The following is a 24,935-nucleotide window of genomic DNA, read 5'->3' on the forward strand; positions in this document are numbered from 1 at the left end:
ATTTGGAACGATCCCAATCCGCGACTTTGTCTTTCGAGGAGGGAAAATGTTGGTTTATCACGAAAACAATACTGGAATGATGATGAAAAAAGTACTACCGTCTGTTCGTTCGTTCATGGAGGTCATAATAAAGACAAATCCATTCGTTCAGACAAATGTTTCCAGCAAAAGGGTCCAACTCCGAGTGCCAACAGGGAAATCCATCTTTTTACAACAAATCGGGATTGTCACGTGTAATTGCCTGCTTCCTGGTTGTTAGTGAATACTTGCAAGATGTTTTTAGCGTTCAAAACCTAAATGTACTTGTACATGCTACATCTCTTGATCCAAAACTTTTATACCATCCGGTAGATTGCCCATCTTGATCACTACATGTAAGCATATATAGTTATATTCTTCGGAATCAAGACTCTCGCTCACTGATGTGACATATGTGACATATGTGACATGTACCGTTTTTTACGGTAAGATTTATCCCTATAACGCCCTATACTGTATATGTATAGATATGAGCGCATATGGAACCTTAATAGACAACAGATTAAGCAACGCACCCCGATAATTTGAGAAGAGAGATAAATGTCACGTAATAAGGCTTAAGATTTATGTCCGGAATCCTTATTTCGGTCGGTAGTACGTTTTAACACTAACCATAACCAGCCCTTTACCCTACCTTACCTTTAATCCAAACACCAAGTATGTCCAACTTCTACCCCTAAGTCTAACCCACCTCTAACTTTAACCAACCCTTAACCCCAACCCTAACAAATCCGTAACACCCCTGACCCTAAACGTATCAGATCATTTTTACGTTTATGGTACGTCGGCTTTTTACGGAGTTGAAGCATGGCATACCTTGGTCTGCCGGAACATTCAACATTAAACTGATCTTAGATCGATCTAAAGCCATTATGAAGACTGTATTTTAATATCGACGGTGACCGAGTTACCGGTATAATCAAATACTCGCTAAATACACTTGGCGGTTATGGCTCCATTTGTAGGTGTTTCCGGGTATAACTTTTGTTAAAAGTAAGTAAATAATGCCCTTTTAACAGTATTCAAGCATTAACGGGGTAGAAGTCGTCTGCTAACACACATACAACTATGATTCTATTGAAATACTTCAATCTAATCATTTGGGAGAAATGTTCAACCATGACTGGACGTGTGTGTATTAGGACAGTATTACTGTTGTCATCGTAAGTATATACTTACATACAGACCTTTTTCTGAAGATCATTGTGCAGTATAAATCAGTATTCAACTTGTTCGTGTTATATTTATCTTCCATTATAACATTGTCGTTTTCTCCCGAAGATTGTCATAGCCTTGGTGCCGACGTCGTGCAAGAACTTTAACATTAGTCATTACTCTAAAACAGGTTCAAGATATTGAAATGGAACTTGGTAAACATACACAAATGTAAAATAGTTTATTAGTGCTCATAACACTGGATTTGATAATTGTCAAGTTATGTCCCTTGTTTAATAATTGTCGAGTTATGCCCCTTGTTTAATAATTGGCGAGTTGTACCCCTTGTTCGACGGAAACAAGCAGACCAGCCTCGACGTTCGCTGTACGGACACTCATGTTATTAATCACATCTATATTTGTACACTTGTTATGTAATATATCTAGACTCTAAGTGGATAGATTACGTCGGGACGAACGATGAATCAAATAAATTCACCCTACTCTAACCGCTTGAATACAAATTTAAATACTTTTGCTGGTTATAAACAGTTTAGTTGATACACAAATTTTAAGGGGATATGCTGTTTTTATTATGGCTGTATGAATCTTAGTTCTGTCTTCCATAACTTTAGTGTAGATATTTTTGTAATGTTTTAATGTTTGCTACATGTCTCCAAAGGAAATATATAACGTGTTCGATGAAGTTCAATAGCTAAATAAAACTAAATATATGCAATATATTATCATCTAAACTTCAATCAGACATGCTGTTCATACCAATGACGCCATGGGTTGCATGCTTTTTTGTTTCTCTATAATTATTTATACGAAAATGATGGGGGCCTTCACATTATCATCTAAAACACTTGAAGAAAGAAGTTGGATAATAACATAAAGCTTACAACAATGTGTACAATTTCAATAAGAGAGTATTTTCAAGGCCAAAAGTAGATCAATTAGTTTAACAGGGACGGCACAAATTCTGGTTGTGTTAAATCACCGCAGTTTGCACATTCTCCCAGGCTGAGTTTTCCCGCGTTGTCCGGGGATCCGCATGTGCAGGTCGGAGGTGGCGGATCACCTAAAATCTGGACCCAGGGTCAATATGAAGTGTATGAGGCGACGTGTGAGTTTCCGGTTCCGGATGGGGTCACCGCCTGGACCGTCAACATCACCTTTAACACGCCTATAACAGACATACAGGTACTTGAAATCACAGTTACCAGAAATTGGTCAGAGTTAGCTGTTCCCAGAGCCAGGTACACAACTTCAAGCAATTTCGAAAAGTTAAAACCAAATTTTGACCACACATTATTTTGCTAATGTTTAAAAATGTGCTTTGGTTTGTATTGGTGGGAAATCTTAACGGAATTTGCATAAACACAATCTGAAACATTAATATCCTCATTCTGTTGTTGACATACATATTAGACGGCGTGGGTAACCTTGAGCTAAAAAAAAACAGAAACGAGCAAAAAATGGGATATAGTAAAAAACAAAAATAAACATTAACGAAATCCTCTAGAATAGGCTGATGTTTTTATCTTTCTATTTTTGGTTTGGATTTATTTTCTTCCCACCCTATTGTTGTTGTTTTTAAACCGTATATTGATTTATTTATTTGCTGTAACTTGTTCTTATCTTGTCTATAATATTTGATTGATAAATTGATTGACCTGATGTTTGTTTGGACACTATTTACATTGCTCTTTCATCAATACATAATAATACTTAATTTTACATGAAAATATTTGATTGTGTAATGTCGTATAACGTGATAGTACAATGGAAACAAAAAAATGAAACCATTTCGACAGAAATATTTCGGCACATTTTGGTAAGCCTTGATTCAATATCTTACTTTAAATAAGGAATTCATCTAGGTTATTATTTTGTTATACTCATCAAGGCGACGTACTGAATCTCGTTGTCTCAAGATCAAGGCTATTCCAATCCATGGTTTGTGGCTAACATTCGTTGGCTCAAGATCAAGGCTATTCCAATCCATGGTTTGTGGCTAACATTCGTTGTCTCAAGATCAAGGCTATTCGAATCCATGGTTTGTGGCTAACATTCGTTGTCTCAAGATCAAGGCTATATCAATCCATGGTTTGTGGCTAACATTCGTTGGCTCAAGGTCAAGGTTATTTCAATTTGTCCCTGGTTTGAGTATCAATGTAATTGTTAAACTTATTGGTGGTCAATACTGATATTCGATTATTAATCGATGATGGATGGGAAATGATTGTCCGATCATTTTCGATAACCGATTATGAATATATACCGACTTCCGTGATCACTATGAGATAAGCCCCTCTCTGATTTCTTCCAGCTGTGGCGAGGGATCACAGTAGTATTCCCCCGCCCGGGCCCGTGGGTCTGTGTAAGAAACAAGTATACAACACAACCCACAGCAGCAGAAGACCTGCGTTTCCATGCGACATTCGACAGTGGAAACGATCCGACAGGAGAATGCCTTGTTCTCATGAATAATTCGACAAGCTGTCTTTCCAATGGTATAATTGTAATGAATATTTTTTAGAATTAAGTAACAAAATATATTTAAAATCGCATTCTTATAGAATATGCTTATTAAACTTTGGTGAAGATTGCAAATAAAGAAAATCTATAACATGTTTTTATATTAGCAGATGCAAATGTTTTGCTCTAGGAGCAGTTTTCATTGAAATACTGACAAAATGTTTTCATCAACATATTGTATGAGAAATATGTTTTTACAAAAGAGTAAAAACATCCAAAATGAAACATACAATTATTTTATGAGGTAAAGTGAGTTTGAATGTGAGAATGACAGAGATTGAGATGTGACTTCAGTATTTACCCTTGTCTGTAGTTGGTCTGTAGTTGTGTACTGAAAATTCAATGTTAAGTTATTTTGAACAATATTTTCTTATATTTTGACGTGTGTGTTGTTGTAGAAAGGTCCTCAGTTACAACTACAACATCAACAACGCCACCAACTACTACGTCTACGACTACCGCAAGTTCTACGTCATCCACGACGCCAACTACTACGTCATCGACAACGTCTAGTACAACGTCATCGACGACGTCAACTACAACGTCATCGACAACGTCAAGTACAACGTCATCGACGACGCCAACAACAACGTCTTCGACATCACCAGCTACTAGTACTACAACATCGACGACGTCAACTGCTACTTCCACTACCACACCAATTCTTTCGTCATCGACGCCGCCAACTACATCATCATCGGCGACATTAGCAACAAGTACGGAAACTACAAAGTGCTCGTGTCCTTGCTCACGTCTTATTACAGGGAAAATCAAAACAGAGCAAGAATTTAAGGAAGTCCTGCGGGGTTTAGTAGTTGTGAAGGAGGACCTTTCCACCACAAAGAGAAAACTCACTTCCGCACAAGATGACCGCCCGGCAAGTGCCGGCATAGGCAGTGTCGGCGTGGCATTCCTTTCTGTTGCGATGGGGCTTGTGATTTGGAGTGATCTGGCAAATCTGTTTCGGTTCTTTAAATAGATGTTACCATGAAAATTACATAATTATACTAACATGTTTGTAAATGAGTTGACGCACAGTGGAAAATATTGAAAACGTCTTGTTAGAAGATCCATGAAGAAATTGTAGTGTAAAATGACTATACAAATCAAGTGAAACCCTTTTAAAAGTCTACATAATGTATCATTGTCTATGCAGATGTGAATATTGTTGTATTTAACAAGCGCGTGACTTTCGTTTCAATCGTGCAGGAAAACCATAGCTTCTCATATCAGCTTCTCTCTTAGTTAAATATCACAAAACAAACCAGTACAGAACAGGTTTTATTTACTGTTGTGTCTGTTACATATACATAATATACAAAATAATTAACAATACAGCGAAACACTTTAGTAGGCGACATCAAAGAAATGTTATAATAAACATATAAAGAGTGACGTTGCAAACCACCAAATACAGTTCAATTTCCTGTACATGTCAGATATTATTTTTGATTATTAAATATATGCTGAAACAATCTATTTACAATATTTTAAGTCATTACATTAACAAATCTAATATTGAAATTGTAATATTTGAAAGAAATAAAACATGATTTAAATATAATTTTTAAATATCAACAAATCCTGGTTCACATAATGTGGAGGAACGACCAAACTGAGAATAGGCTCGTCCATGTGGAGAAGGAAGCTGCGAAACGCGTCTGCATTGCCATGGTGATTATTTAGGTAAATTGCTGCGCTAACAAATGTGGCAATGTTTTTTTTTTTAAGAAATTCTTCGAGAAAAGTCTTTGTCAATAAACTGTTGAGATTTTTGTGTTTTATTGGTTTAAAAATAAACAATTTTGTTTTAAAATATCTGCATATGTTTGTTTATCGTTTACAAATATTTACTTGATTGCCAGATAAAGGGATAAATGTGCTAATGGATATATAATACAATAAGTAACACCTTTCCCGGCGTTCTTCTTAATAGTGTGTACAAATTTTCTGATTGGGCGATAACTCCAGCGCCGTGCCATTGGATTTCATTTACGCGGTATTGTAACTTCATTTTGGAATCAATAGAGCTTTGCCGTTTCTTGTGGAATTTAAGGTATTTTGATCCGACCTTAATAACTACATGTTCGATCGTGCCGGGTCAGATATTACCAACAAAATACCGAAATGATATACCTTATGTTTTGAGGACAATGTGTATAAATGATTTTTTCGCTCTATTAATACATGCATGCTCACCTTTAATTAATTTTAAAGGAGTAATACAATTGCTAATAATACATTACATCCCGTGTGTTAAAATATGTATCTAAACCTATGAAAACTGAACTGCGTGGTGAAGTTCATTTATAAGTAAGCTTTAGCATAGTATTTTTTTGGGATAAAGTGCTAAAAAATCTAATTTGAAAAATCCCGCCTGATTTAACTTGAACTGAGCATCCTCTGAAGCGACGCAGTTATCCAAACATTTCATTAGAGCGCAGCGGTCCGTCGCATTCCACACATTATTTTGATAGGATATACACCACTGATTTCCACAAATTTACAGCTCGCTGTACACCTAACCCTATAGGTACAATGTGACAGCTTACAACTTAACATGACGGACATTTAATTCGCAAATATATTTTGTTTCGCTATCTTTTACCAGTTTTTCAAGCGGATTTTTGTGTATAGCAGGCGCATTAAATATCGTATTTATTAATTTGAAAGAATACAAATATTGCAGTGATAAAGGTGTGGTATATATTGGATTAACTTAAGGAGTTCTCAAATAGTGAAATTCTGATGATAGATGAATGTAAAAGCATAAATGGATATGATAACAAGCAAAAACACCTGCGTTAAAATATGCGTTTATTCGTTATAAGGAGATAATTTTCACGGAGTAACGATGGCCGTCCGTCTAGCACTGGCCGGAAGTGTGTTGGTGGCGCTCGTGGGACGGGCGGCGGCGGCGAATTGTCCGGATGCGGGGGTGGTGGTTGTGGCGTCCGTGTTCGCCACCCTGGCGGTTGTGTTCATCGTCCTTGGCATCATAGCCTTCCTCCTGTGGCGGCGACGCAAAGGTGAGCATCTTCCATTTTGCACGTGCAATTATGTTGGGTTTTGCACGATAAAACTTGCTTCAGTATTAATTCTTATAACAGTGGATAATGTGGCGTATTTATAGTCCTTTCGAGTTTAAAAGTTTGATACAAACATGTTTCCCCATATAATTCCACACAATATAACATGTATAGAAATTATAAAAAGAAGAGACCCAAGATGTGTAAAATTAATTCATTCATATTTGCTGGACAAGTGACAAGGCAATGTGAAATCTTTAAATACAAACATTGATCTTTCTTAAACCTATCTTCTTTATGTATCTCATCTTTTCTTTAAGATAAACTGATAACATGATAATTATATACAGACAACCTTATCGAGTCATCGTCATACATGTCTTGTTTTTCAATTAAAGTTAAAATACTTTTGAAATGATGCATATGAACAGATTTGTAACTGCGTGGTAGATGCGCCTCAAGGTCTTCGCAATGCATTTATTGATTACCGATAAAGAGCTTGAATGAAGTGTTTTGATACCTAAACACTTTCTAAGAAACATTAGTGTAAAATTGCCTTAAGTTAAATTTGTTTGCACTTTTCATGTATGATGTATAACATCTTCGAACATTTCGTTATATAAAATACAAGGATGTCAATCGATTTCACGCACTTACAAGTATTTTGCAGGCACATTTGTATGTTAATAAATGTCAAGGTAGGCGGAAAGGTTTGACATAAATAGGGCTTGCAAGTCGACCGAGGCAAAGCATTTGTTAAACTGTTAAGTAATTGCATATCAATGATATTTATTCATTTGGGTTACTAATTTGCATCGCTTAACCACTGCTGGTTCATATGGAGATCTTTATCTGGGTGAATCTTGAGGTCTTTACGAATATTGAAGTGTGTGCGAATATTGAGGTGTGTGCGAATCTTCAGGTCTGTACGAATTTTGAGGTCTGTACGAATCTTCAGGTCTGTACGAATATCCAGGTCTGTACGAATCTTTAGGTCTGTACGAATCTTTAAGTCTGTACGAATCTTAAATCTTGAGGTATGTACGAATCATTAGATCCGCGCGAATCTTTAGATTACATACCTGAGGTCTGTGCGGCTCTTGAGGTCTGCACGAATCTTGAGGTCTCTAGGAATCTTTAAGTCTGTTCGAATCTTGAGGTCTGTACGAATCTTCAGGTATGTACGAATCTTTAGGTATGTACGAATCTTGAGGTATGTGCAATCTTAAGGTATGAACGGATATTCAGAGGTCTAGACAAACCACGAGGTGTGTACGATGTGAGTTGCTTCTGAAGTGCAACATAACCGCTTGGTATACCCTTACTCCCAAGATATGACTACGAAAGTCCATACACACCAGTGTAATATAATACTTATATCCTTGCCTTATTAGATATACATGCATATAAATACTCTAGACTACCGTAAGCAGTTCTTAGTATGCAAAACGGGGGATAGGAAACTCATGGAGGAGACAGGATGGCACCAAACGGCTATAATTTATATACCAACTGTTGTGCATACCTCATCTCAGTCAGTGTTGAAATACTCTAGAATAACACCTTACGATTACTTAAGACCCGGTTTATACATTGATAAGGGATACTTCTTATATGTATTACAAAATTCCTACGGCACTGTATTTGCAACGATAATTTATAGACCATTTATGTAGCTATTTAATAGCTATTATTAAAAACAAACGCGTATTGTTAAAAGATGCGAGGGTAATATTTATTTCATTTTAATATCCACCACAGATTTCCTCCGGGCTTTAATTTCTTGCATTACACATTAAAATTCACCGTTCAGCGAAATTTAACATTATATTAACATTAAAATTCCAACTCCTATTAACCTGTTTCGTTCAATTCACAACCAACGTATAGCTGATGATCAGATCAAAATATGAAGCAGTTTAAGAGATAAGAAGTTAATGAGATAACAACTACTGAAATAATTAACCGAACTATTTCCTCAGGGTATTTTTTATACAATAAATGTTAAACAGATTTGGTAAAAAATATTTGGACCATAGCATACGTTATGTGTTGCCATCCAGACAAAATTGGTTCTTCGTCATAATTTAAAAAAAAATCGTCCCTACTCCCTCCCCATGGTCTGAATCCGTATTACATTCTGTACCTCGGATGCGGGTGACGCCTTCTTGGTATGCACGGAGCACGCATCTTTGCCGATTTAATCAAGCAATGTCATATTTTCAAAACTATGTGCATTCACTGCATTGCATCACCATTGATTGTTTATCTGACATTGTTCTGTGTAAATAGTAGTGTAAAACGTTGGAATGGCTTGGTTCGAGCTGGACTGAACTTATGGTTTTGAGTCAAATGGCCCACTTATAATTATATGGAAGTATTTCATCCACATTTCCCCAAAACAACTCATTTGTATAATAAATTTCCCCAACTATGTAATATAACTATATAGCGTATTTGCTGTACGTTGAATAAATGGTCCAATTGTTTCAGACCTAACACTCAGTAAGTGACACAGCGAAACCTTGCCGCGATTTACATATTTTGACGACTTATTAGCCTTATAAATCAAAATTAATGTTTCCCGTCTTCTAAGTGAAGGATGTAATCGATTATGTTTCGTGACACACAAAAACAGCTTTTAAAATGTATGCATTCTTAAAACATTTCACATTCTCTCATGAACAAAATGCATGCTTTTGCACATCATTAACCGACAATTTACCATTAATTAATGTTTTTTTAAAGTTTTAATCTGCTTTTTTTGTTTAGAATTACAAACGATCACCTACTACGCGTTATGCGTAGAGACACCAGTATCAACTCCGGCGTCGGTTAGAAAGAAAAACAAAACGACAAGGGTATGAGGATCGACTCATTTTAACTTTAGTGTTGCGGCTGGTGATTAGTTCCGTTTGGCCATCTGATCTATAAGATATTGCCCAAATCATATTCCATGAAGACTACCGACTGTCAGGCCGTTTAAAAGAAGTCGAATGCCGACGGTAATGATAGGTTCTCGTGTCGCATGCCGGTATTATGGAGTTTACTTACACGGGGTGGTATACTTTATTTGCAATATTAATGCAAACACTCGTAACCATTAACTATGTTCTATATGATTATATACGTCGGGTATAGTGTCATCTTTCTCTGTAAGATGTAGAGCATTACCGTCTATATTGAAATAAAATAATGCATATTTAAGGGCAGAATTATGCAAAATACATGTCAACACGTTGTCCCGTCGTTGGTGGTGCTTTATACATGTATCGAATAATTTTATAGCGACATTGCATGCATGCAAAAAGAACATTACTTCTAAACTAAACGCATCTTACAAGCCCAGTGATTTCCATGTGAATTCTTTATTCACAGGGAATTTACCGGACTGAATATTTTTCGTTTGGTTATCAAATGTAATTTCCGTAGAACATGTATTGCATATTTTAAGTTTTTCCCTGTACATGGTAAAGTTCTATTTGATCTTGATGCATTACATTCTGAATAGTACTTCATGGATTGAGCATTTTCATCATGCTTTTACAGTCTAGAGCGCTCGTCTATCATGACATATTTTGTATACTGATTCTTTTCGGGATTTTCTTTCCTTTTCTGGTCTTTACTATAGGTCTCCTAAAGGGCCTGGGTACAACATGTCCCTCTCTCTCCCCCATGGCCTCTATGTAGCATGTCCATGTTAGCTCTGTCAATGAAAACATTCTGTCATACATAGCAGACAATCTGTGTTTCGTTCAAAAATAATGCTGTAACAAGATCAAGCCTATGTTAGCAAGAGCGATAGGTCTTTTTAATCGTATTTGATTTCCAATCATTTGGACAGCGAACCTCAAAGGGATTAAGAAATTGATATGAGGGCAACAAACAAATGTCATAAGTCCAAATGGCCATTTGGAATGAACATTAAAGCAATATTGACACGATGCGGATAGATCTATCTCTCACAATATTTGCATTTCAGATTTGAAGAATTAATTCAAACGTTATTTGTAGATAAAAAGAGAGAAGTACACTAAAACAAGCTTGACTCAACCGTCCCCAAAGGCAGGAAAGCTTGGTATGTCGCTGGTCTTGACAAATAAGGCGTAATATAATAAACCTCGAGGTTTTGGTTACCCGACCGACCCTATTGTGATGTCCCGACCGTACTTTTAAATCACAACCCTATTTTATGTTTTTTATTCGGTAAAATCTTGGAATTGCTTGGAAGAATAAATAATGTTACCCTACCCATCTAGCTTGTGTTTTTGTCAGCACGTAACATGAACCACAGGAATGTTTTTGTTTGGCCGAAACGGTGTTGACAAGTATGTGCTCATGTTCCGTTGGAAAATAGTTTAACAGGATGGCTTAAGGTCTGAAAACGCCCCGGTCCTAACAAAAATATTTCCCCAACTGATATCTATAATTACTGCCCTGATTGCATGGTAAGGGACACAGGCATGTGTTCCTAAAGTGGTCCTTCATTTTGTGTAAATATTTTATAAATACTGACATCATGTTTGCTATATTAAAGACCACATTTACCAAATACCACTTGAATGAGATTGAAACCAATGAAGTTGGCCTCGAGTTTAGTTTGGTATTTCAACTATCATTACCCCCTCCGATTTCCGAAACTGTAGTAACATATCAGCTATTAGTTAATATAACCATAACGATCTACTTCGCATCGCATTTCGGCCAGATACAAAGCGAGTGACCGGTGAATTATCATATCAAGATGGTCACAAATGACAAGCAGCGAGGTCGGGGAGTAATTGATTGTCAACCATTCATCAAAATAGTCCCCGTCACGTCACCGTACAGGGGTGAGTCGCTGGTGAGGATGGGGGTGGTGTTAGGCGTCCTATAAAACCGGGGTCGTAATGACCCGGGGTCGCCTCGGTGCGGGGACAGAGCAGTAATGACATTTGTCATAATTTCTTAATGGTGGAGCTCATATGACTTTAGCAAATATGATGAATGCGGTTGATTTTTCAATACTGGCCAACATATTTAACAGTAATATGATGTATGCCCCCACCCCCCCTATTTTTCTACAAATCTATATTATTATGTTTAATCGTCCTGTTTACTGAATGTTGCGTCACTCGGTGCTTAAATTTAAGCCTAAATCTTTAAGGATAATACATAAGCACTAGCATTTAATTCACCATATCACACTAAATAGAGGATTTTCCGCATGACCTTAACCTATAACAAAAATGCCTTCATTTTTAATCATCACTCGGCAAAACTTATATGTGGCGTCTGTAGGACTAGCGAATGTGTTTTATTGCATAAATCCGCCGTGTTGGCCAAATATTCTGATACATTTACTGCGTCTTTATAGTATATAATAGGTGCAATTTATGTACCGAAACATGCTTTTTGGAGCTTGGGCATTGCGTATCGCGTCGAACGGCCACATTCCATGTACGGTTCTTAAAAGTGCGAAGCAGATTCCGTTCTCAGTTACACATTGTTATTTTGTCTTTTCACACATGCATTATAAACAACAGTACTGATAACATGGACATATTTCTTCTCGATACACGTTTCTGTCAAATATGTCCGATTTGTCAAAATACAAATTAGCGTCAGGTGTTTGTTGTCTCGAGGCTACGAGTGCGGCGTTCGAACGTTTACATCACAATTTCATCGACAATTAGTGATGACTGACAAGTAGAGATACATTGTCTTTTGGTTTTATGGACCAAATATATATTGTATAAGGCACCACGCGCTATTCTTCGACCCACGGCCATGTCTTATAGACCAACAACTGGTCTTGGGAACCATGGCCAGGTCGATTAACATCTTGTCTTGCGAGCCAAAGTCAGGTCTGTCTTGAGGACCACGACCAGGTCGTATGGTCCAATATCTGGTCTTGTGGACACCGGCCAGGTCGTATGGACCAATATCTGGTCCAGGGAACCACGGTCAGGTCGTATCGACCAATATCTGGCCCAGGGAACCACGGCCAGGTCGTATGGACCAATATCTGGTCCAGGGAACCACGGCCAGGTCGTATGGACCGATATCTGGTCCAGGGAACCACGGTCAAGTCTATGGGACCAACTACTAGTATCTGGTCTTGAAACGTGTTATGTGCCACTATCTGGTGTAGGGTGCCACGGTCTTACGTACAGCGAATTGATCTATGTTTTGATACTATCCATTTCGTTTAAACAAATATCAGATCTGTATATACATATTTCACGGTATCATTCAAAAGCCATGGTGTGTGAAATTGAGATGGTCGGTATGAAAACAGCAGTTTCGAATGGAACTTTTTTTTCTTATGGACCAAACGTTTGGTCGCAGTGGCTAATGTAACTATTGTATGGCCACAGGGACTACTCGTAGGTCTCGACTAAGGGGACAGTTAAAGTATAGCCAACCCTTACCTTTAACGAAAAACATAAACTTCATTGACGACTACGATGGGTAAATTTAGCCAAAAAAACAATTTAGATGGCTGACTTATAGTACGTGTACTCTAGCTCACAATGGCTTATAGGGTGTTGAAGTTATCTTGTCGGATCTCCCGGCAGTGGTCTCGGTCGGCGACGTCGTAGCCAGATAAATGATCAGGCCTTTCATGGCTTTGCTATCAACACATCGCCATTCTGCAGAAAAAAGATTATCCCTGTTGACTGGGAGATCAACCATAAGCATTTTCATTGACCTGTCGACATGGTTCGGCCGTTTATATGATTTATGAGAACAGATATATATGGGGTTAAATTGCTGACCTGGTCATAAAAATATCAGCAAATATATTTTGAAATTGTAAGGATTTTTTATTAATAAAAACGCATGGACCTATAAATTATCATGGTTTATAGGTCCATGCGCAATAGAATTGAATACCAAATTCAAATTTGCGAAGAATTATTTACTTGTTTTGCAATATTCCATCGGACTTGACAGACTAGTGTCAGCCATAGATTATTTTACATTTCGAGAAAATGTATGGAAACCATAAATAAACGAAACCATAAATAAACCATTTATGAATGGCGGATAATGCAAGTTTAAAATAGATTGCGTTTTCTACAAGCACGCACTTGTACAATTTAGAATTGTGCGCCAGCTGCAAACACGCATTAACACATTCTCTTCAATCTTCTCTTTACTCTTCATGTTATATCAAAGCATGTGGAATTTACAAAATAACATTTGAAATATGTTCTAATGTTTTGAAATTTAACCCTGTTCACAAATCAAGGCATGAAATCTAACCCGGACCAAAGTATAACGAATAATTCAGTCAGGTCTGTAATGGTAATAGATAGTTTTGATTGTTTCAAGCGGTCTTGTGGACGAAAGGAGATGTTCACGAAAGTAGAACACGAATAATGTCAGGGGTAACTCATGTTAATCATATGCTTGTAATCAGTCATGAATATCAATTTTGACTTATTTCCTAACATAAACAATAGTTAAGTTGAAAGAAATTGAAATATATCAAACCACATTTCATAATAAATTAACATCATTTAAAAGTAAGTCTATCAAAGTCGCTCCATCCTCCTCTTTCCATGGCGAACATAAATAACTTTAAAGTTTACTAATTAAACTTAATTGTTAATTAATCAATGAATGTACATTAAATGAAACAATCTTCCGTATATTTCAAGATAAATAAAGGCTGAACAAGTAGCATGTGTGATTAGTTTTATTGCAAAGAACACTTATAAAATAGCCATTTAAGTCCTCTACAGGTGCGACCGTCCATTTTATTGCTGACCACAAGGGGACAATGGCCGGTCTGATTCATACAATCATACCTTGTAATCATTGACTCATATATTCGAAATATTTATTTAGTCTTATAAGACCTTGTACCGAGTGACTTTCGGGCGTAAAATGTGTACCTTTTCATTGGCCATATTTATTTCAATAATTGGGAATAACGATATTGAAATGGACTGAAAACGGACCCTAGACACGTTAACGGACCCTAGACACGTTAACGGACCCTAGACACGTTAACGACATTAATATGTAATGACTTAACCCCACCCATTCGACCCTTGGAAGATTATCGAGATACAATTGGTCTGTCCTCCTCCTCCTCCTCCTGATCATCATCATCATCGTCATCGTCGGCGTCGTCGTTGTCATCATCATCATCATCATCATCATCATCATCATCATCATCATCATCATCATCATCATCATCATCATCATCATCATCCTTCATCCTCTTCGTCGTCGTCCTCCTCCTCGTAATCATCATCATCATTATCAGCAGCAGCAGCAGTAGCAGCAGCAGCAGCAGCAGAAGCAGCAACAACAACAACAACAACAGTACCACCACCACCACCATAACTATAGCAACAACCATCATAGGATTCTTTTTCTTCTCCATATTCTTCTTTTTATTCAGCTTCCATTTCATTCGTTTAATTTAACAACTTTAAAATGTAGTAATAATGAAAATACAGGAATCTGTTTACAATATGATGTGGCAATGTATTTTCATTCCAGAGTAAATTCTGGTTGATATTTTGTCACATTGTTGTCATCTTTCCAACTTTGTTATTCATTGATATTAACGTTAATTGCCTTAAGTTGTTATAAAAAACATGATGCTAAATAAAGGATTGGAACGCAACGTACATCCTTCACAAATTACTTTTACAGGAGACATTAATTTAACCACGCGCATACAAAGAGTACTTCAGATATTATCTAGCCTATATACTTATGCAGAATGTCACCCAATATATTAAACAAACTAGGTGTCAAGAGAGGGCGGAATGTTGTGTGTGTTTTTTTCTAAATATAAATATCGTCGTACCTTATCAAAACGAAGACAATTAATGATATTTGGATATTTGCACAGAATATCAATCTATTTGGAGAAATAATTATGTGCATTAATATCTCATGTTAGAATATCTTTGCATACAAATGTATGAAATATCTTGCAGGCATTTACTACAATGCACCATATTTCCAAAGATTATAAAAAAATAAACGCATTTCTAAAAGTTGGAAATGAATTTCAGCTATCATGCTCAATATCTTGATTTGAGACAAATTTCGATAAAGGCAGACCGATCATTGAGAATCATGAGACACGGGGTGGAATTATGAACACTTTAATGAAATTCTACACTCTCAATAATCGACAAAAATGAAATAAATTACGATTAGAGCCATTACCCTACTTAATTGAAGTGTAAAGTTGCACACGCCTAATTTCGCAGGGTAGAGTCTTTATATACGTTTAGAAAATGAGAGAATAATTAAGTCGTTTGGTATTGTGTGTCTGGGTACTATAAATGGTTGAGTAGCATTTTGTTCAAAAGTATGTAGTTCGACAATTACAAAAATGAATGAAATCATGCTGATGATTTTAATTGATTTTTATGCCCATACCCACGAAAGACCCCACTGGTCCTCATGTTTGTTCTCATGCCCACGAAAGACCCCACTGGTCCTCATGTTTGTTCTCAGACAAAAGTAAGGTATAAACTAACCATGATATTCATGATTGTAAGCGATGTGAGGAATGTTAAATACATGCATTTAAGTATCTGTTACTGATATTACCATTTTTATTCTGCATCGAATCATATTTGAATGTATATTCGTTCTGAAAGTTCGTGGACGGGCTTTGCATTTTTAAATATCATAATATCTATGTATAAATGACGTGGTTGAATTTGTGCCCAAGTCCTGTGCGCAATGACTTTTGATTTTGTTTGACTGTTTGAAAAGTGAAATATCAATTTTATTTCACTGATACATCTCTATAAACCACCGGAAAGCATATGATAATAATTAATGACGGTATCGTATTCTAGTAAACGTTGCTAATGAAACTAATTATAAGAGTATGGAACACGGAGCACATTGAACATGTTTGGGTTATAAAATACCTGAAACAAAGTTTGCAGGATGAAAACATCAATTGTAACATAAATAAAATAAAATTGATAAATAATATCCTGACAACATCTTAAAACATTGTACAACATTTGAATGTGATCGTATAGCTAGGTGATGATTTAAGTGACACTCTTATTCAAAATCAGTACATACACATGCATAACAAACATCAATTATGACTGATAAACCTTTAACTACTTACTAAATAATGAATATATAGAACATATTATTTACTGATAACAAGATTGTAACCGTGTTTTAATAGTTGAAAACGCAAAAATATTAAATGATTGGTGAGTGCTAAAAGATTAACTGTGGTCTACAATATTCTCATAAAAGGTAGAAATACTGTGTTTCATGCTCATTTCTTTCAAATTAAACTCGGTATCCTTCATAAAAACCATTGTTTTCGACATTTATTAATCCTTTTTGGAATTTTCAAACACAAATATTAATTGTGGTAAATCTTATTTGGGGGTAAGAGTGCATCTTTAAACAAATACTTGAACTATTCAATACATAACGTAAACGACTAAATGAATGCGTTGATTATTTGTCACTTGCTTCAGGTAGCATTTGTCATGAATTACTTTTAAACACATCATCCACAAGTTACATGTCTTTCCAGTAACCAATCCCTATATATCTATTCATTTCAGCAATCTCGCGACCTAAGAAGGAACGTACGGAACCATTTAACGGGGCGACAAGCGCTGGGGGCGGGGAAAGAACCCCCGGGGAGTTCGCCTACAGCAATCCCGCCTTTGATAGGGACCCGGAGGCAGTAGATGGTAAGGTTATACACAATGTATCTGCTATTCACGGATGCTGCAATTTAGCCGAATGTTTGAAAAAAAAAATGCCAACACTCGACGCTACCAAATACGGCGTAACGTTTCTCTTTTCTAAAAAGCGGACAGGTTATCTAAATTGTCACATAATATGGTTGCAAATGACATAGAATGGTGTGAGTTTTCATTGGTCTTCAACCAACACACTCTCAAAGGGGCTCTCAGAATGTATATTTGAATAAAGGCCTCAAAAAGCATGACCCCTATCTGCATTTTCCGCATTCCTGTGGACAACTATGGATGGTTACCTATTCACAAGCAAGGGAGTGTAAGATTACAAACGCACATTTTCCTTTGTAAACTATCCCTCCCTCTTTTAAAGCGCCGACATATTTGGCATGTCATGGCGTTATGGGATACGCTTCATTCGCTTACAGATATACTATTTGGTGAAAAGAATGAAAAAAAATATACACACACGCCTTTTCGTGTGTGGATTTGTAAGAGCTAAAGGTGTCTTTTTGTTATGTGCACAGCCGGGCAAGAAAAGTGGATAATAATATAATGGAATTAAAGCAAAAGATACCACACAAGCGGGACTCCTTTATTTAAACATACGAGGAAACCACATTTAACACTATTATTATCATGACTGTAAATGAGAAAGTCTGGCAAAACATTTGAAAATTTTCGACAATTTTTAAGCAAATTCGATCCACTCCTTGTATGGTTTACTATACTGTGCTGCAAGCCGTCGAGGCAATGACAATATGAATGTATTTCACTGATAGAAGGTTGGGTAGTATCTCTGTTAAACCAAACTACATTACTAGCACATTAAGAGATCATGAGCTACGTGCACATGTATTGTAAAAGAACAATGTTGTTGTACATATACCATACACTCAAATATCTTCTTTTCCAAGTAGGAAACATATGCTCATCAGCCGTTCTTCTGCTAATGCATTTTATACGTCGTATGAATGCTAAGTGTTTTCATATTCAGTATTAATTTCTGTTTTGCCCGGGCCAAAACAACACGTAACACAGAAAAATAATTATTATCAAACGGAGGTAAACTTTGAGGACAAGTCACCGTTGCCCACAGCAAGCTTACACAAATAAGCCATAAATGTGACACGGTAAGGCCATTAACCAACGAAATATTTCCACAATATGTGGTAACATCCTATCAAGGGACGCGGATGAAGCCTTGATGCACGGGGTGCAGCGACTGCCAGCCGGTGGTATATATTGTCCTTATTTACTAATTGCCCAGCATAGCCCAGTTTTACTGCCTGGATCAGACTTACCGTGCACTGGTTGACCATTATAACGACCAACTGTGTACTTGAAATAATTGTCATGTTTCACCTAAATTATAAACACTGCACATGGGGGGTTTGTCCATGTAGATTCAAAAACCGTTTGCTCTTTAGTAGACATGTGCAGCTCTGTTGAAGACCTTCAATGCAAAACAAATGAGACAAACCAACATGCTCCTAGACGTCTTGGTCGTCTTAAGAGACATTACCGTCATTAAACCGACGGAGACGTAATTCTCATTGACTTCAAAGGTAGCATGGACGTGAAGTGGCATTAGGCAGGGAAGTGGGCTTACCTTGGGGTATTTTATACACAACTCACATGGCATCGATTTTCCAGAGTTGTGAATGCTTAAGCTTGGTCAAGACATCTCATTTACCCACTTTTATTTTGTATTGCTTGGGAAATGTTTTAAAAGTGTCTGTTTTTTCCATTTGGACGTTCCTTGACAGGGTGTCAGTCATGAAAAAGTTGAACATTCTATTAATGTTTACGAAATTAAAAAAACAACCTCCGATATGGTCGTTTTAATTATTACGCAATTTAGTCCCTAATCTTGGTCTTGAATAATTACTATCTAACATCTAACTATATATACATTGATTGTTTAAAGTTTTATCAACTCATCTCAACTTCATCTATTTCAGGTGTTCCGGCGGGGTATGTTGAATGCAAAGATGGGACTCTATCGCGGAAGGTAATTACATGATACAATTTCAGTAGCTGAGCAATGCTGTCTCGTATTGTCTGCTCAGCGGCTCGATCATGACCGCGTGTCGTTAAACAATGCCCTAGCTATTTGTTTAAATGCAAGGCTCGTTTGTATAATTGCATCTTTGGTTGGATTCCTGTACATCATTGATGGGTGCACATGATGATTTATATTTAAAAAAATAGTTAATTATTGTTTTCAATGGGTAATCTCTACTCATGCATTTTAAAAAGATTTTGACGAAATTCCGATTTCAACCACAGTGGCTTGATGACAAAGGCTCATTAAAGTCACAATAAAAAAATTCAACTAGCCAAAATTATAGCCACTGTGATTTCAACAGCAATAGTTGATTTCTGTTCTCATGTTGTCCTTTTGTTGGGGGTATTAATATAGAACATGTATACCCTAATAGCTAGCTACACTTTGCAACGAAATGGCACTGCTTCTTAAAATTCTCAAATCATTCTATTTACATTATGGTTAGAGCGTATGTATGATAGTCGATAAGGCTTAGCATAAATATTTCAACAGTAGTTCATTTGTATCACCAAATATTGTTAGAGTTATTCATTAAACATGAACAAGTGTAATTTGATTTCCGCCTGACAATGCACTAGCACGGATAGTTCCAATATAAGAGGCGCTTGCGTATATTGAAGTTGTAGACATAGGCCTAGAAACTAATCTGAAGAAATAGCAACTCAAAACGGCGCAAAGGTCGACCTAGGTGCAAAATTTTAAACAAAACCATCAACAATCCGATGTATATCGATCATACAAAATTTAATAAATGTTTATTAAGCATATCTGAAAGCATTCTTAAACAGTAACATTAATCAGTCTGACTTAATTCTGTTAATCATGGACGAAGAAAATGAAGAACGAATAAGAACGGAGAAAGGCGAGAAAAAGAAAATGAAAGAAGAAGACAAAAAAGCCTTTATTTAGATCAAGAACTATATAATACATTTTATTAGTTTTATTAACAATTATTTAAACATGTCAACGCATATACAAATGAGAAAACAGTAAAGTCAAACTTGTTACGCGGTGATATAATTTAACGAGCAACGCATGTTACAGACTGACAACGACAAGCGCATGGAAACCAAGACGTGGTCGTCACTTCCTGGCGGCGACCTGCCCTACGACAGGGACCGGAAGGGTTCTGTCGGCTCACTGGACCGCAACAGATACACCGGGGTATGAACAATGAAAAAATGTAGTTTGTACATATAACTATTACGGCTCTGTAGGAATAATAAAATTACGATAAATGAATTATCTATATATGCAGAGAAATATAGCATTTCATTCGCCCGATTCGATGTATCCGATTCGTGTGTTTTTTGGAGTGAAGATCATAAATCAAAAAATGTAAATACGGTCAAGACTTTAACCTACCCGCTACTGCTAAGCATCCTTTTCTAAGCATTGTTGATCTGACTGTTGGTTTGATAATTCAGGATGAGGAGGTGAGCGAGGTGTGGCTGACGAGCCAGGACTTCATCGGCCTGGGCTTCAACATCAAGGGCAGCATGCGGGACGGAATATACGTCTCTCAGGTCCACAATCGAGGACCGGCCAAGGATTCGGGCCGCTTTAAAGTCGGTACGTACCTCAGGGCATCGTAGCACACCCATCCACAAGCAATTGGATCATACCATGTGTCTCAAATTTTTAACTTATACCATTCTTGGGACAAACATGTAATGTGAAATAATAATGAAATAATTATGTACATGTATATATGACTTACGTAAAGTCCTCGATATGAGTATAGGTTCACGTTGTTAACTAAATGTCATGTGGCCCATTGTGTGTCTCGGTTGAATGGATTGCATAGTGAAGTTGGTCAGTCGTGTTTATCTGAACATGCTGTTAGGGTTGTGTTGATGTTAGTTCAAAAGTTACAATTGTTCCGCCTCTATATTTATAATTTTAGCTCTGACCAAACCATTACCATTATTATACTACGCCGTTACCAAACCCGTTTACACTCAAATATAATAATTTCGTTGAAAGTAAAGTTGAAATATGAGGGGTAAAAACATTAATTTAGGTGGCGGGACAATTGTAAACTAGATCTTCCATGTTTAAAACCTTATACCTCAAACAATGGTGCAATTAGATTGTTAATGTGTACATAGCCAATAATAAACAGGATTTCAAACAATATATTTTTCATGTTTCCAGGTGACCGTATCTTGAGCGTGGCCATCTCGTTCGAGAACATGGTGTATGAGGACGCGCTGACCATCCTGAGCTACGCTTCCCCATACCCAGTCAAGGTCACCCTACAGAAGCAGCGCCACGCCCCGAAGGGCCGCCGCATGAGCGAGGTGAATACGAACCTAAGCCATCCACTGTACCGAAGTCATTCCATGGACACCATCGCTGTGGTGCCCAAGGAGTCGTTCAAGCCAGATAAACGTTACAATAGTGAAATGCGATACGACAGGAGAGATTCCCCGAAGATGAAGCGAGTGAGCAAAGCTGGTATAGAGAATGGTATTTCTGAAGAGCCGGTAGTTGCCTTGGCGAATGGGCATGCGCTCGAAGCGGCCGCTGCTGTGAATCGGGTGGACGCTATGGTACACAGGGAGGAAGCTGATCCGTCTTTAAAACTGAACTTTGATAGAGAGAGGTCTGTTGTTGCTGAGACGGACCTTCCCTCTGCTGGAGTTGATCTAAATAAGGATCCATTCAGTACTGATGAAAGTCAAAAACAACTTCCTCACTTCTCGTCAGCGTTCGATAACCTGACGGAAGAAGACAAGTTGGACGTACTAAGGCTCAGCTATGCGGATCCTTTGGCTGTTACAGAGCCTTCATTTGACCGTGAGAGTGACCAGAAGGTCATTCCACAGAAGCCAGAGCGGAAGAAGAAACGCGGTTCCACCAACAGCACGCCGTCACAAAGCGACGGGGAACTTTCCGCTCCCACCACACCCCACAACGCGCCGGAAACGGAAATGACTGCCCAGACACAACTGCCGCCCCTGGAATTCCCGCCCCCTATACCGACGGAGTCTCCCCCTCCACCCCCTGCGGAAACCCCGCCCCTGGTGCCGACAGATCTACCTCCCCCTGTGCCGACGGAAGAACCACCGTCATCACCGCCGACTGTGACTATAGATGAAATTGGTGACGTCGAAGAAACCATTCAGCCCGAGCTGGCAACTCGCAGCATTCATTTTAGCAGCGCAAATATATCACTTGAGTCAGTCACGCCTTCAAAATATACGAATGGTGACAAAACATTAGTTGATGAACTGGCATTAGATTTATCCGTTAATGATAACGATACTACTTTGGTTCCAAGTACGCCTCACAGAAGAGATAATGATTCGCCAACAGGTGAAACTATAGATGAAGAAATCATAGCTCCTACGCATAAACAAAGTCAGCAGTTTAGTGTGCCTATTTTTGCTGTGGCAGCAATGAGCACGGACAAAGCTGATGTTGAAACTGATGAGATTACAGGTGGCATTGTGAAAGAACCGAGTGAACCTAAAGACGATTTTGACGGTTCAATGCCGAACCTGGATATGAATTTAAACTTTGACACTGATTCTATTCTGTTCAAGGATTCATTTCCAAGCAGAAATGAACGTGAGGTTGATAACGGTTTAGCTTATGACATTTCTGTTACTGAGCTAAATGCAATGAGCAAAAAAGCAAAAGAGGAAGAACTGTCTAAAAATGAAAAGAAAGGCACGGGTGGAATAGCCTTTGAAGTCAGAGACGATGTTGTGACTGGTGAAACTAGAAATGTTAATAGTATTCATCGTACAGTGTCTTATGAGATTAAGTCAACTAGTGACAGATTTAGGGATCATCACATATCATCCCACCGCCCTACCTCGCTAAAAGACAACACGAAACATCACGACCAGGACGACATGGACGGCAGACTTGATTGGTCGGGTCAGAGACTGATTCGCTGTGGTTCATTTTCGGATATACCTCAGGACGACATCAAGGACTGGACAGACCAGTCAAGTCTTTCTCCAAACGATAAAATATTCGATGAACAGATCAGGCAAGATTCCAAGTCGCCGCAGCTAACTAGAGTCACCCTTGCGAATTTAAATGACACATCAAAAGATAAAGACGACCTGTCAGACTCGGACTCGCAGTGTCGGTCAATATCAAGTTCAGCATCTAGCGAGGGAGGTGACGTCACACCGCGCATACATATGACGTCACGCACGAATGGGGATGATGACGGGCTAGGGATGTCGCCGGATAACTCGCCGGAAAAGATCAGCCCCATCGCTGACCTGAAGGCTGACCTGATTACCAACATGACCAAGTTGGAGGGGAATGATCACAAATTTAAAGTTGAGCTGAACACGCAGGGAGATGAGGATTGTTGAGCGGAAATATGAATAACGTAGAATACAATCGCATGCACGTCTACTTGACAAACGAGACTGTTCAGTATGAATATCTGTGAATCGTAGCTGGCAAGCAGTCCAATGAGAAGAAAGCCGAGTGTCAGAATGTTCACAAGTTCTCGGTGTGAATTAAAGGAGCTCCTCTGAACTGGCAGGGATCGTCTTTGAGCATTATATTCACATATGTGTTCCCATGGAAACAAGGGTATACGATAAATGGCAAATCAATAACGTTCATCATATTGTTAGCATGTTCATTTCTTCTACAATATTGTGTTAATGTGTTTCCTCAATTTCTGTAGAGAGCGTATAAACTGTAAGAAATCTTGAGAGCGATAATTACAAGTTACCTGTTATTGCCGAAACAAAGAGTAAGTGATAATAAAAAGTTCGCATCGTTCCATCAACAGAAACATAAATCAAAACAGTTGCTTTTAACTATAAACTCATTAACTAACGTTTTCAGAACTAACTTGGTTATTTTAGTATAATCTGGTATCATTAACAAAATCCTAATCCCAGGTATAATGCCGATTTCGATTTTAATGTATAAAATGCACATGTTCAGTTCTTCGATGTCAGTTTTATATACACATGTTTTTAAATCAAAAGTTTGTGTATTATTTATATTATTATTTAACATATATTTCCTTTAACAAATGTATTCTTAAATGCTGTGTCCGACTTATACTATTGCAGCTGTTATCATAATATTATATAATGTTAATACTAACAACGAATTTTACATTTAAGAATGCTTTTTAATGTTTTTCCACATTCCCATACATATATAATATACAACTGATGTTTTTTCCATGTAAATATATTTACACTATGTACTACAATCGTGGTTGTTACTATAGTGATTAACTGCATGAGTAATTTTATTATCATCGATGATTTTATGTACGATATGTGTACTTCGTTATACTTGTTGATGATGTATTGTGCATATTGTAAACTAAAATATCTCTTAAAACAAATAAAAAATATACTCAGGTGATCGTACGAGGCGTTGAGT

At 37.5% G+C, this 24,935-nt stretch overlaps 1 protein-coding gene across 1 annotated transcript; it reads left to right on the forward strand.

Annotated features, from left to right (window-relative positions):
- The first annotated feature begins 6,272 nt into the window (after positions 1-6,272).
- LOC128207452 (uncharacterized) lies at positions 6,273-24,922 on the forward strand. The gene is made up of 6 exons (XM_052910376.1): positions 6,273-6,767; positions 17,339-17,470; positions 19,444-19,493; positions 20,595-20,714; positions 20,978-21,122; positions 21,708-24,922. The coding sequence occupies exons 1-6, from the start codon at positions 6,593-6,595 to the stop codon at positions 23,891-23,893; spliced, it is 2,808 nt and encodes a 935-aa protein (XP_052766336.1). The 5' UTR covers positions 6,273-6,592; the 3' UTR covers positions 23,894-24,922.
- Positions 24,923-24,935: the final 13 nt, after the last annotated feature.

This window comes from Mya arenaria, chromosome 11 (genome assembly GCF_026914265.1).
Source record: "Mya arenaria isolate MELC-2E11 chromosome 11, ASM2691426v1".
NCBI lineage: Eukaryota > Metazoa > Mollusca > Bivalvia > Myida > Myidae > Mya > Mya arenaria.

Bases quoted from the DNA above. Each gene is read 5' to 3' on its own strand.
- LOC128207452 (XM_052910376.1), top strand. From the start codon at position 6,593: ATGGCCGTCCGTCTAGCACTGGCCGGAAGTGTGTTGGTGGCGCTCGTG. The intron at 19,494-20,594 runs GTAATTACATGA...CGCATGTTACAG, and splicing joins ATGGGACTCTATCGCGGAAG to ACTGACAACGACAAGCGCAT. The intron at 20,715-20,977 runs GTATGAACAATG...TTGATAATTCAG, and splicing joins ACCGCAACAGATACACCGGG to GATGAGGAGGTGAGCGAGGT.